General features: G+C 34.4%; 1 protein-coding gene and 1 non-coding gene across 4 annotated transcripts in view; one reads left to right on the plus strand and one right to left on the minus strand.

Annotated features, from left to right (window-relative positions):
- Window positions 1-3,944: 3,944 nt before the first annotated feature.
- Window positions 3,945-15,391, minus strand: part of SCN9A (sodium voltage-gated channel alpha subunit 9) — an 85,580-nt gene continuing 74,133 nt past the window's right edge. For all 3 annotated transcript variants that reach the window (XM_036859014.1, XM_036859013.1, XM_036859011.1), the window contains exons 24-27: window positions 10,692-10,796; window positions 9,043-9,313; window positions 4,692-5,726; window positions 3,945-4,338 (exon numbers count right to left, since the gene is read on the minus strand). In XM_036859014.1, the coding sequence (XP_036714909.1) occupies window positions 4,163-4,338; window positions 4,692-5,726; window positions 9,043-9,313; window positions 10,692-10,796 (1,587 nt within the window). In that variant the 3' untranslated portion in view covers window positions 3,945-4,162. The remainder of the gene's footprint in view (window positions 4,339-4,691; window positions 5,727-9,042; window positions 9,314-10,691; window positions 10,797-15,391) is intronic.
- On the plus strand, window positions 10,899-11,004 carry LOC118898658. The gene has a single exon (XR_005020798.1). It is a non-coding gene; the product is annotated as a U6 spliceosomal RNA (small nuclear RNA).

Here is a 15,391-nt window from a genome sequence, read left to right on the forward strand (position 1 = left end):
TAAGTTATGAACCAAAATTATGAAGCTTTTGAGAGTGGAATGTCCTGATACTCTTTCAAAGTATCATAAAAGAAAATAGTATATAACATAATAATAGAAGAAATAGTAAAATATAATTTAACTCATATATACATGATTTATAATGAATGATAAATCAATATAATATTACTCTCTGATATTTATAATCATTCAGTTGTCATCATTTTTGTCTCTCCTCAAAATCTCCACGAGGGAAGGGATTTGTCTGTTTTACAATGTCTGAAACAAGGACTGGCAGATTGAAGGTGCTCAGTAGATATTCACTGAATGAATGAACAATTCACATATGACGTTTAGTTCTTTTTGAACATAAACTGAATTTTGCTAAGTTTGACTCCCTTGAAAGTAATCAGGAGTCAGAAAAGCTTTTAATTCATGGATTTGTTTCCGTAGGCTGAAGTGGAAGTGAAGGTGTCAGCAGCTCTAAAACTCTGCAGAAAGACAAAAAGTAGATGGGGTTTGCGTGACTTTTGGGGGAAGGTTGGAAAAGTTCACTTTTTTGTTGTCTTAATTTGTCAGGAGTCTTTCCCAGACCTTGTCTTTGAATTGCGTTCTTTTCCCTCAATACTTTACAGCAGTTTTCTTTGGTAGTTCTCTTTTCAATTTTGCTAGGGGTCTAATGCAGTTAAAATCAATTTTATTAAATTCCCTAAGGTTATGAAATCTCAGTTTGTTCTGAGTTGAAGTATTCCCATTGGTGTCACCTGCTAGTTTGTACGGTATGTTGCCTTTTCAGACTGGTTTCTTTCACTTCGTAATACGGTTTGTCTTTGCTTTTGATTATTTTGATAGGCCCATAGAGATATCCCAAGGTGTTGCTAGTCACCTAGTGGAAATTTTCACAAAAACAGAAAATACATGCAAACATGATTTTATTTTTTTGATGACTTTTATTTTTAGATTCTATTACAATGTGTAAGTCTCAAGTATAACTACAATATAATTTATGACAAACATTTTGAGCATTCATAGATGTATGAAATTTGTAAAGAATTCTATGTAAACAGCATTATTATATTCATGGCTATTCACTGAATTTTATGAAGCAGTTCTTGATTATTTTCCTCAAGAATATAACATAATAAACCGCAGATATTAACAGAAATTGATGGCCTCTATACATAGGTCCTAAACCCAAGCCAATTACTTGGGCATTCTAATTTAGCTGGCCCTTTTTCATCACTCCCACTAACATTTCTCTGAAATTGCTATTTAGAACTGCTTTATTTACATATGCATTTTATCTTAACTCTTTTTAACAAAGCTATTAAAATTCTATAAAATCATGCTGAACATTTTGGGTTGAGGTTTTCAACAATCAGCATTAGAAACAGCCCACAAATCACTTATATCTTTTGCAAACTATGTAACAGTCAAAAAGGTGAAGTGAGATTCTCCCACTTTTGTTCAAATTGTATGAATGGATTTGTGTTCAGATCTGTTCACTTCAGTTTTATTCCAATTTAAATTTTACAGTGTAACTGCCATTCTATATCATTAGGTTAAATGAGTTCAATGATTGTGTGACTTAAATATTAGCATGACAGTGCTTTCTGAGGGTGGTATCTTATAATCAGTACCAAACAGTAATCTACATGAAAAGAGAAGTCTAATTTTCCTTCAAGCTTGTACTGTATTAAATGAGCTCTTGGTTCCAAATATTATTAGTAATTGATAAAAAGTCACAACTAGACATTCCTGGGAAAACATACATATACAAAACCTAACCATGTTATATTTAAAAAAAATTATAGTTCAGCATGAAATGGAAGTGTGACTTTGTAAGTTTTTCTTTTTTTGAAACGCTAAGAAGAAATTGTGTTGAGGAACCAGTTGCCAATATTTTCCTCACATAAAAATCAGGCAATGTAAAAACATTAGTAGTAAATCACACATAAACCTACCCGCTATATATCTTTTCACACTGTATTATATAAATATGCAAAGTGCAGTTATATTTATATGGATTTAAAATGATGAGGATAAACTGCATTCAAATTTAAGGTAATATTCATTTCTTAATTTAATGTATTAAAATATCTTACAAATGTAATATATTTTGTATGGTTCTCTAATTAAATTGTCAAAACCTATTTTCAACAGACTTAGCAGGGATGTGATGCAATGCTCTACACAGTCTAGGAAAACACTGCATGGTATCTTATATATTAAATAAAAAAGAGGCTCAAATAATTTAAGATGAGTGATTGAACTTAGGTGTAAAGAATCTTTGGCCCTAGGTTTAATTTCATATGTGCCTTAGGACAGATGTCTAGACGTGATAATCTCCTTCACAGATGTTGTAAAATACATCACAATTTAAAAACATTCTAGATAGGAAGTTCTGTGGAAATGTCGCTTTCTTTGTTTTTATCTGTCTTTCTCATTTCTGTTTCTTTGCCTTTCTGCCTCTCATTCTCTACCTATACTTCTTCATCTCTATAGGTATGCTTTAATCTCCTTTATTTTTAACTAGCCAGAACAACAAAAAAATTGCTTTAAGTACTTAATATAGAAATATATTTATGTTCTTTTTTCATTTAAGAAAGCAAATGAATGAAATATTGTTGTATATATTTGCTTTGAAAACTCCCAAAAAATCTTCTAAATAAAATTCTTTCTACTTATGTAACTCGATTTTTGTGTGTGCATGAATAACTTGATAGAAGAAAGATCTTATATTCCTGGAATAAACTCATAAAAAATACATCATGGCTGTTTCTTTTCAAGCCACTATTAACAAGGATTTTTAAAAAACTAGATTCATAATCCTTGGTAGAAGGACAACAGCTAAAGCAAAATGAATGTGTGCTTGGTAAACTATAAGCTCAGGATATGTTATTGATTGATATATAATATACCTCATAGTCATAGAATTTTATGGAGAAAGTGACATCTTTCTCATTTTGTAGATGAAAGCATAAAAGTTCAAGAGGATGAATGCTATTTCATCCTTTTCACACAAAAGTCTGTGTTGAACGCATGCCATGTGTTATGACTTGAAAGCTTGCCATACACACTTAGGATGGTATGCAGGAGACACAGTTAATACTGTGCCCAAGTCATTATCTGCTCAAACATGTTCCATGGTATCAAATATCTATCTGCATATCTGGAAGCACTCCACTGAAGAGAAATATCAACTTTGCTTAGTGCTAAAGAATGACTCAACACTGAATCAGAAAGCAGAAAACTGACAAAAATGACTAAGAGTTGGGTCATTATTGGTATTTTGGGGCAGCACAGTCCAGTGTTACACTGTATACATAAAAGTGAATAAAGTTTTCTTCAGTTGCTTCGTTTCTCAATTACCTTCATTTTTTTCTTTCGAGGAATGTGATATGTACTTAAAATAATTTTTTCATGTTCCACAGTTATTGTATGAACAAAGAAGGATATAGAAAAAGGCAGTCTATTAAGCACAATACTCTAAAGGTAACTCTTATCCTAGTTGGTATATGAGTCAAGATGAATAAAAAGCATTTGTTGAACGGACTAGCCTACGTGTTTTTAATCCCATGGCATTTAATAGGCACATATAAATTGGTTTTGATGCAATATGAATAAATTTAAGCACCTCAAAATATAGAATGACCACTGTAGATGGATAAAAGAGTCTTGCCCCCTAATAACAAGATGTTTTAACTAAACATTCATTACTAGTATTCATTCCTTCTATCAGGGCACTTCATTGCAAAGCCAAGGGAAAATACTTTTGTAGATATCCAAATGATAGATACTTGCACGCATGCACGCGCGTGTGTGTATTTGCATGGGAAACATGAATGTTTACAATCCTGTGAAAAGATGACAAGGTAGATGTGAACATTTTCTACATGGTCTTCTAATTTATTAAAAGTAAATAAAATTAAATCACCTTTGTTTGCTGTAATCAATAATCCCTGTACAGTTACTCTTTAGAATTCTTATAGATTCATTTACCAATGCAAAAATAGCCACTGCTAATGCTGCCCACCTATGTTAGAGAATCAGAGCTAGCGACTGCACTGACTTTGAGACTATTTTGATAAAAAGAGTTTTGGCATAGACCTCCTTAAAAGAGTCTTAATAACACAAATATATCACCTTCACAGGCTGTAAACAATATATCAAAAGTGAAGCTCTATTTTTTGCCTTCCTTGCCATCTTTTCCTTTGTCTTCCTTTTCTGTTTTGTCTTTTTCATATTTCTCTTTGTCTGGTTTTGTTACACTATCATATGAAGGTGGAGAGATGGTGGATGGAGTTCCATCTGTTTTTTCTGGACTTGAGTTCTCATTAACGTTATCAAAAACCATATCTTCTTTTTTTTTTTTTTTTTTTTTTTTTTTTAAATTTTTTTTATAGCTACTTTTATTTTTATTTATTTATTTATTTTTGGCTGTGCTGGGTCTTCGGTTCGTGCGAGGGCTTTCTCTAGTTGCGGCAAGTGGGGGCCACTCTTCATCGCGGTGCGGGGACCGCTCTTCATCGCGGTGCGCGGGCCTTTCACTATCGCGGCCCCTCCCGTTGCGGGGCACAGGCTCCAGACGCGCAGGCTCAGTAGTTGTGGCTCACGGGCCTAGTTGCTCCGCGGCATGTGGGATCTTCCCAGACCAGGGCTCGAACCCGTGTCCCCTGCATTAGCAGGCAGATTCTCAACCACTGCGCCACCAGGGAAGCCCCCCATATCTTCTTTATTGGGCAAATCATCATCTCCGTCACCATCTTTTATGTATATACTTGATATGTTTTTGACATTTTGCCGTAAGCGATAACGTCTGTAAGCACGCTGAATGACAGTAGCAGACACATCTTCCTGTTTTCGTTTTAGTGTAGTTGTGATGGGTTCATAGGACACTTTAGAAGGATTTGCAGACATGAACCTTTCTTCCATCTGTGAACGAAGAGAGTCCATCTCTCCACTTTCACCCAAAACACGCTTTGTAAAAGCAAATAAGATGTCGAGACAATGGATCCGGTCCCCACTGACCATGGGCAGATCCATGGCAATGAGCTGGGCTTTGTTTGGTTTTGCTATGAGAAGAGGAGGATCCAGGGCAGCTGCAAAATCAGAGAGTTTGCTATATTCTATAAATTGGGTGGCATCGGGATCAAACTTCTCCCAAACCTCATAGAACATCTCAAAGTCATCCTCACTCAGCGGCTCAGTACTTTCTTCAGTGGCAACACTGAAGTTCTCCAGAATGACAGCGATGTACATGTTCACCACGACCAGAAATGATATGATGATGTAACTGACAAAATAGAATATCCCCACAGATGGGTTCCCACAGTCTCCTTCAACTGAGCTTCCAGGATGAACTTTTCTGGGGTCACAATCAGGTGGTGCACTGTTGAGAATAGGTGCTAGCAATCTATCCCAGCCACCAGAGGTGGTAATCTGGAACAGGCAGATCATGCTGTTGCCAAAGGTCTCAAAGTTGAACATGTCATTAATTCCAGCTTCCTTTTTAACATAGGCAAAGTTGGACATTCCAAAGATGGCGTAGATGAACATGACCAGGAAGAGCAGGAGGCCGATGTTAAACAACGCAGGAAGGGACATCATCAAAGCAAAGAGCAGCGTGCGGATCCCCTTGGCCCCTTTGATCAGACGGAGGATTCGGCCAATCCTGGCAAGACGGATCACTCGAAACAGGGTAGGGGACACAAAATACCTTTCTATCAAATCTGCTAGAAACATACCTGGTGAAGAGGGAAGGAATACAAAGAAAATACTTAAATATCCATGCCACAGAAAATCATGACTCTAAATAGTTTTTTTTTTTGTTTTTGTTTTTTTTTAATTTTTTATTTATTTATTTTTGGCTGCGTTGGTTCTTCGTTGCTGCGCGCGGGCTTTCTCCAGTTGCGGCGAGCGGGGGCCGCTCTTCACTGTGGTGCACAGGCTTCTCACTGCGGTGGCTTCTCTTGTAGCGGAGCACAGGCTCCAGGCTCATGGGCTTCAGTAGTTGTGGCTCGTGGGCTCCAGAGCGCAGGCTCAGCAGTTGTGGCACATGGGCTTAGTTGCTTCGCAGCATGTGGAATCTTCCCGGACCAGGGCTTGAACCCGTGTCTCCTGCATTGGCAGGCGGATTCCCAACCACTGCACCACCAGGGAAACCTCTAAATAGTTTTATGTGCCATCTTACCTCTTATGATTTCAGGATTGTCATTTTACATTGAAAGCAATTTCATAACAACCCAAGGATCGAGCAATCCCACAGGAAAATGGTTAGAATTACTATTGTGAAATTTTCTCTCCCTTACTAAGTTTGTAGATCTTATTTCTTACCTCCACAACAATTTTTTTAATTGTAAGAATAGAAAAATTAAAGCTACACAGTAAAATGCTAAAAAGAAAATATAAATCACCTGAAATAACAACCAACCATTTACTACTGTTAATATTTTGTTGAGGATCACTCCATGTTTCTATGCAAGCACACAAACATTTACAAATGTAATCATGATATAGGAGCTTTTTTATGTCATTTGTTTTAGTGTTTTAGTTACTTCATCATATGGTATGGACATATTTTCATATAAATGACAAGAGAATAATTCCTTATAGTTGTATAATGTTCTGTCAAAATAACCATATATTGAAGAATTTTATGTTGTTTCCAATTGTTTTGGTTGAGACAAATATCCAAGCAGGTATATTTTCTTTTAGTTGCATGGGCATATTTTGATAATAAGAGAAGGTAGCTCAAACAGTATATTTCAAATTTTGTTATATATTGCAAATCTATCTCCAGCAAGTTTGTACAAATTCACACTCCTAATGATAGTCTATGAAAGTGTTCACACTCCACATGCTCCCCAGTGTTGTCATTCTTTATAATTTTACCAAAAAAACTTTGTGATGTTTAAAACATCTCATTATTGCAGTTTATTTGCATTTCTTTTGGGGAAAAAATAATCCAAATTTTTTTTATTATTTATTGGACATTTTGTATGCTTGTTGACCATTTTCAACTTTCTCTTTTTGGCCTAGTCTAGTCCTTTGCCCATTTTTCTATTGGGAGATTTACTATTTTCTTATTGATTTATGAGGACTATTTTTCTATTACAAGTGCTAATCTTTTGTTGGCCTTAAATGTTACATTAACAATATCCCTGTTTTTAATTTGTCTTTCAACTTTTTTTTTTTTTATTTGGTGGTGGTAGTGAGTTTTCCTCCATAGAATATTTTGATTTTTATGTAGTCATATCTATTATTTTTTCTTCATGGAGTCAAGTTTGTCATGAATAGAAAGGACTATTCAAGCTCATGGTTATACATCTATTTCTACTAGAATCCATTTTTTTAATACATTAATTTTTATACATCAATTAATTAATCTTGATCCATGAGATCTTTTAACTGAGTAACTTAGTAATTCTCTATATATTGATGTTTAATTTTGGATTATTTATTTGAATCCATTGAGCTTTTTAGTAAACACTGTTTTACTTCATCAATGTAATAATAATCTTAATATCTAGCAATGTAAGTCACCCCTCATTACTCTAATTTTTCTTCCAGGTGAACTTTAGAATCATTAGATTTATATCACCAATTTATTATCCCCACTACACAAAAAGACGCTCATGTTCTCATTGGGATAACACTGGAATGATAGATTAATCTATTAAAAAAATGGTCATGATTACAGGGAGACCCTTCTTATCCAAGTACAAGAAAAGCCTTTCAATTATTTAAACCTTCTTTTGTTTCTGTTAGTTTTCCTCATAGAAGCCTTATACATTTCTTGTTAAAGTTGTTACTAGGTATTTTACTTTATTTTTATTGGAATTGTGAATGAAATTTTTCTTTAGGCCTATTTTCTAATTTTTTGCTCCACATATAAAACAATTACTAACATTGGTACGTGCAATTTAAAATTTGCACCTTCTGAATTCTAATTGAATCCATTTTTTTCAGTTGATTCTCTTGCATTTTTAGAGTGCCATAATAAGATCTGAAAATGAAAATTTGCTCCATTGTTCAAATATATGTACCTCTCTGTTTTCTTATCTAATTGTTATCAGCCAACACTGTTACAAATAGAGGTGATAGAGGGACACTCTTTTCTTCTTCCTAAGTTAACTGGAACGCTTCCACCATTTTGCTTGTTGTTAGTATGTGATTCCTACCTAAATTTTAATTTGTTTTTTTATATATTAACTTTAATGTCACCTCTGGTAATAATACTCCTTTTTCAAAAATTGATTTTGCATCCCTATTCTAACTTATACTAGTCAATATGGCAGTTTTAGGTTATGTGACTTTTAACCTTTCTTGTCCTGCCTGTTTCAGCATCTCTAAATTGAGTTTGTATTAAATAATCCCTACAATCTCTGTCTAAAATTCATAATTATGAAAATAAATGCAATCCTAAACTACTGGGCAAGGCATGTACAAATAATAAAAAAACAAGAGGATAGAAAAACAGCTATGGTAATGAAATGAGAGGAAGTATAAAATCACATACTGTGATTCACAGATATGACTGGGGTTGGTTGAGAAATGATTACAAACTTGACAAGTATGAAGCCAAAAGGAATGAAGCTGGCATTTCTTCAGACCTTAACGTTTCACTTTGAGTTCAGGAAGAATTTTCACAAAGAGTCACCGATATTCTGGCTAGTTATATTATCATTAATCAAAGGATAGTTCTCATATGTGTAAAAACTAGAAGTGATTTCAGATTCTACATTGGTCTTCTAAGACATACCTACCTATAGACCCAGTTGCTACCTTTGTGAAGGGTAATCTTGGAAATCAAATATCAAGGAGTTTTATGTGCTTCCAACAAACAGAACATGTGTGGCTTTGAGGCTTGTTGTGTGAACCTAGGAATTCTGACATAGAGGTATTTGTTTTTTTTAGTTTTGTTTTTAAGGTTCCTTCACTCTTTCAGTATTACTAACTTACTCAAAAGTAAGTTTACATTCAAGAATTCAGAAACTTCTCTGAGTATGTGTGATGTTTAGTTTGATTCAAAATGGAAATCTGATTAATAAATGCTCTTACCTACAATGGAGAGAATCACAACCACAAAATCAAAAATGTTCCATCCTACAGTGAAGTAGTAGCATCTGAGGGAGATCAGTTTCAGCACACATTCTCCAGTGAAAAGGATAACAAAAACCACATTGACCCAATATAAAACTTCAGTCATGTATGCACTTTGTCCCTCTTTTTCTACCATCATGGTTATCATGTTGAGGCAGATAAGAACCATGATGGCGATATCAAAAGCTTGGTTTGTTACTAGGTCAAATATACATCCTTGGATTTTGTTCTGCAAAGAAACAAAAATAATAGGAAATGTACAGTAAATTTTGCAAGTAGTATCCATAAATCATTACATTAGTAAAAAAAATTTTTTTAAGGTATCAGTCTTCAAAACTTGCATAAATTATCCCTGGTCATAGGTTCTTGCTTTGTACAAGAAATATTATTAAATCTTAGAGTACACGAAAACTTTTTGTTGTTGTTGACTTTCAGTATACCAAGTCTTCAGCGAGCCTTGTAAACTAACATTTGCTTTTAAGCATATCCACCCCTAGTATGTTATATAGGAGTTGCCAGGATCACAAGGTAATTTTTACTAAGAAAACCTCAGCTCTACTACCTAGAGTATTTCAAGGTAATAAAATGATATCTCTAAATTTCTACATTGTCACGTTATTTTGACTAATATGTTGGCACTGTCTTGTACTGATATTACTGCTATAATATCAGATCTATATTTTCCTATCTCTTCCATGTATAGACTATACATTTCCAAATATATCCATACTTAACACATCACCTTTCTTGTCAGTCTCACTGATAGTATTATGCTTTCCAGGAAACCCAATTTCAAAATCACTTTATTAGTTGCATAGGCAAGTTTTAAGGCACTGTATTCAAAGTCAAGTAGTGTACTGAAAAAATTAAATACCAGAGCTTTAAATTCATACATTATGATTCAGTAGGGTCTGGGTGAAACCTGGCCATGTGTCCATTTAAAAAGTGCTGGGTAATCGTCATGTAGCCAGCTGGTACGAAGTGGATTCCCATCTTTAGGATGCTCTGTCTGCAGCCATGACTTTTGGTAAGGTGTGTTATGTTGAATAGAAATTGAAAAACATGTAATGCATTTAAAATTATTTTAATTGTTAGAGGAATACAAACTATTCTTTAACTGCTAAGACTCACTATTTACATCTGAGCCTATTCTGGTCTTTGACCCTATGGTAAGATAAAGTTTAGATTCATGACCAATCCAACTGCTTCTCTGGCTATTTGTTGTAATATCAAAGATCTACAAGGTTAGTTTCACCTGACTGATAGACAGCCATCATTACATCATAAAGCCATCAAGAAACTCAAATTTCAATCAAAAGTACATTTTATTTTGATTCTCTATAGGCCATTTGTACTAATAGTAAGTTGTATAGCTAAGGTAGAGATAAAAGCATATATAAGTATTTTTCATTTTTATAGAAAAAGAAATTATATGAAGGCATATTACGAGCTGTGACAGTGTTCAAAATACATATGTTCAGTTTTATAAGAATTTTTCTTCAAAATATTAAAATATATGCATTCATGTTTAAGAAATAATTATATATTAACGATGAATTGAAAATAATTTTAAAATTTACATGCTAAATATATATATATATTTTTACCCCCGGACGAGGTATTGGCTTTTGTGGTTTCTTGGATCCCAGCTTTTTCATTGCATTATAATATTTCTTCTGTTCTTCTGTCATAAAGATATCTTGACCTCCAAGGTAAAGAAATAAAAAATAAATCTAGTTAAAACCAGAATCATTGCCTAGATCTTCCTTCAGATCATTATTCAGGTTAAAAATGTATTCATATAGAAATGAAATGTTTTCTCGTTTCAGTAGCACATATATTAAAATTGGAACCATAGAGAGATTAGCATGGCTCCTGATCTAGGATGACATGCACATCTGTGAAGCGTTCCGTGGTTTTGGTGACAGATGGTGACAAATGGTAACTAGACTTTTATGGTAATCATTTCACAATGTATGCAAATATCAAATCATTATGTTGTATACCTGGAACTAATATACTGTTATATATCAATTACACTTCAATTTAAAGAAATGAAATGCCTTTTATTATGTGCAAGGTAGCTATAAATCAAACCTGTCTTAAAGGATTACCTACGTGTAGGCACATGACTCTCTGTACGTAATGCAGTATGCATAATACATAAAATATATGGATTACATGCAATAATGATTGGCTCAATTATCTTTTAGTAGCCTAACCTGCTATCTCATTTTATCTGTTACTTGTCTCACCAGACATTTCATTGCTAAATAACAAATATTTCAGGAAGGGTTATAAGAAATAAAAGTAGTGAATGATAATTTGGCTAACGTTTACTTATTAGCCATACTGACTCATAAAGAGTAGGGAGTAAGGGCCAAAAGTGGTAGCTAAAATAGTATTATTTTTATGTTCACTTGTATTCATTTTAATATATCATATTCCCTTAGCAGAATAAATGAATATAGTATATACATGTATAGCACATATCCATAAATACTGTATATACACACACATACACACATATATTTGGTACACATATAATAAATTTATTTATTTATTTATTTTTTAAAAAAACCTCTTTAGTTACCTCTTTAATTCCAAACAAGGAATTTCAACATAAACACTTTATTGGGTGTAAACATTACATGTAATAGAGCTGTAGATGCTGAGAAAATTACCAATAATCCAGGGTCTCTGACTTGAAGGATTTTCTAATTGAATATACAACATATAAGATTCAACAGTAAATAAACTAACATCTAAATAAAGTTTTTGTTCCTTTCTACACTGTATAAGTCTAAATCTCACAAAGGAGGCCTAGAAGCTTTGCTTACTCTTTTAAACTGTTAATTTCTTAAAATTATCTATAATTTATACAGATTCATGCATATTCCTCATCAGTCCACAATATAAACTTTTTAGTTATGGCATAAATTAGTACAATCCATGTAATTAGGAATTTATTTTGGGGAATTTACAGTTTTGAAATCCTTACTTAACTTGTGGGGTCCTGGAGCTAAGGTGATCTGTTTATGGTTTCCCTTTGGTTTTCCTGGATTGCATTTTCTTATCAAATACCTAACGATAACCAGGCTTCCCTTTCTGTCTTATGTGTTTTAATTTACATCTCCTCTAATTGATAGGCAGTCTTTGTGCAATTTTGGCATTCATCTGATCTATTGATGCATGAGAGAGAACTTTCATGCCAATGTTAAGAGAAGCCCAGACCCTTTATTCCTCAGTGATGAGGGTTGAATATCACCGCAGGTCAAGAACTTACAAGAAGCTAGGAAAACACTGGGAAGATAACTCTGAATTAGAGGTAAAAATCAAAGTAGCAGGTTTTGTCTTCCCTTGATGATACCCTGGTTGTCAACATAATGAAGGATGGGATGAAGCTAAGAGGAGATTACAAAATGCTCCAGTAGAGAAACTTGTGTTGTCATTTTATTTAACTGTAGCTTATATAGACCTTGTAAAATGCACCCTGTTAAAAGTTAGGTGGCAGACATTCTGTAAGTCAGGCTGGTCTTTACACTCTATGTCAAGGCTGTATTACATAGTAGTTAAGAAGACCCCAGTTCTGGTGTAAGATCATCTTCATTCAATCCCCATCTCTGTTGCCCTTGGGCAAGTTTTTTAATCTCTTTAAGGTTATATCATCTCATCATTACAAGAGTAACTACCTCATTGGTTTGTTGTGAGGATCAATTAAGATACTGTATTCCAAACACTCAGTAATTATTTATAACTTCCGTTGTTGTTATTAACCTTCCAAACAAGGTTATAGTTACTGAAAAGGGTTGATGTTAGAATTTAGTCATATGTACCCAGGTCTGTACTAGTCATTTGTGTAAATACATTGCATACATTTCCCTTCTATAACTTGAACTCATTAATAACTTATGTTCTAATTTTCAGAAGTGTATTTTCTGATGAACTATTAAAACCCAATTATCACATGGATTTGTTAAAGATGAAAACAGTGTGTATAAGAATGATGGATAGCTGGCAAACTAGTAAAGTGGGGGTGGTGATTAGAAAGAGGTATATGGGAATTTGGCAGGGTCCTAAACCAAGACCAAAGTGTTGAAGTTAAAAAGCATTAAGAGGCAACATTTCATTGTGGAAAAAATAGGCTTTGCAGTCAAATAGAACTTTGGATCCTGACCACCAATGACCTACTACTTGATTTGAAACAAGTTGTTAATCTTCTCTAGGCCTCAGTTTATACACTTGTATAAAGATAGCACTTTCATTGGTTTGTTCTATGGATTAGATGAATTCATATAGAGGCCTCTAGCAGGAGACCTCCTCTGTAGTAGATTATTAATTGATCTGTTGGTCCTGTCTTCTTTCATTCTCTTAGTAGGTTGGAAAGAAACCCTAAACCATTCAGAAAGGGTCAGAAGATAAAAAGCAGCTTAGAATGCAAATGAAACACTGGAAGAATGGTAGGTGATAACTGTAGCAGTCACTGCTTTGAAATTAGTAACTTTCGCCTGACGTTACTGGTAATGGTGTCTACCCAACCCATCTTCCTGCAGTGGCAATTCTTGTTGTAAGAATAACATTCAAGAGCAAGGGGATCAAAGCAATTAGGGCTGTGGCTGTCCTGTCATGTCATACTGCTCTTTCTAGATACACCTATAATTTATTCTATACAGGGAATGCTGGAGAACCATATGTATGTGCTTATATATCACATATACACGTATATAATGACTAAAGTAGGAAAAATAAATTGGAAATTAGGGTATAATTTGTGAAATTATTTTCAAGATTAATTATTAATTATTCAAGATCCTCTGCCTAAAGGCATGAATATATGATAATGCTAGCTAAGTTTGACTGTCAGATATAAAATGTAAGAATGGAACATGGAATTTTAAAAATTCTTTGAAAAATAAACACCTGTATTTGGAAATGTAAGCATAAATAACATTTAATATTTACTACATTTTCCTTCACCTGAGAATAGTCAATCATGGCCACTGATGCCATTTTACTGCATGTACCCCTGTCTTTTCTTAGATGCTAAGCCAGTACCTGAAATCACTTCCTCCTGGTATTCCAGCACTCACCCTTCAAAGGTCTCTTTTCCTGTGGGTGGTGCTACAGCCACAGTAACTCTGTTAACTTTGAGAAAACTGAGGCTTCTTAGACATTTTTTTCTCCTGCAAATCACAAACAACACTGTAGACCCTACCCCTTAAAATCTCTTAACTGAATGAATACCCTATTCTCTATTGCTGCAAATGACTAATTTGGAGAATTAAGTGTGGTCTAGGTGGCAGGTAAAGCAGGGTCTGACCTAGTCTTTGGTCTCTCCCCAGTCATTCTCTGCATCATTGTTAGGTTAATTTTTTAATTAAAGCTTAGTTTTCATAATCTCTGGGAAAAGAGACCCTGGAGTTAGGTCCATGACGAAGCTACTTCTTAGCTATCAGACCATGTGCAAGTCACACAACCCCTCTGAAAGGTGAAGTGGGGATACTGTGCCCTGTAGACTTATAAAATGTGACGAAGATTACTGTGTAAAGTACTTTACACATGATCAGACATGTCATCAAATCTTAATAGATGTCTATGTCCTGCTTATACGTTCTTCCGTACTCAAAATACCTCAGTGACACATCAGATCCTACTGAAAAATATCTAACATGACTTTTCAGATCTGCTCTCAAGCAAATAAAGACCTCATCTTTTCTATTTCTCTTCTCAAAACTCCATCCAAACTGGATGGACTGCTATTTCTCCTGCACTGCACCTCCTTTGCCAGCATGGTGCATGTGCTCACACACTTCTCTGACCCTTCATGTGGCTTACTTATCCTTCTGCCTGCCACTTGCTTTGTGTCTTTTCATCCATCTTCCAAGGCCTGCTCAATTGTCACATATATCATAAAACTTTCTATAGCTGTATCTAGTTTTCCTCTGACTGCCCATTTACATTTTTTGTTGTTAATTTTCTTACTGCATTTATCACTATGTCATATTATAGTATTTGGGGGTACAGCATAGGAAAGGGCCTAAGTAATATACAAGGTACATGGGATCAACTACCGACTATTAAAACCCTAACACTTACCAGGTGCATAATCGTGGGTAAGTCACTCAAAATCTCTGTGCCTTTCCTCATTTATGAGACAAAGTCTATAATAATAATTCCTCTCATGGTTGATGTTAAGGATTAAACTGTGTCCAACCCCCCCACACCCCGCCAAAAAAAGAAAAAAAAAAAAGGAGATATGTTGAAGTCCTAACCCCTCGTACCTCAGAAAGACCTTATTTGGAAATAG

This window comes from Balaenoptera musculus, chromosome 7 (genome assembly GCF_009873245.2).
Source record: "Balaenoptera musculus isolate JJ_BM4_2016_0621 chromosome 7, mBalMus1.pri.v3, whole genome shotgun sequence".
NCBI classification, from domain to species: Eukaryota; Metazoa; Chordata; class Mammalia; order Artiodactyla; family Balaenopteridae; genus Balaenoptera; species Balaenoptera musculus.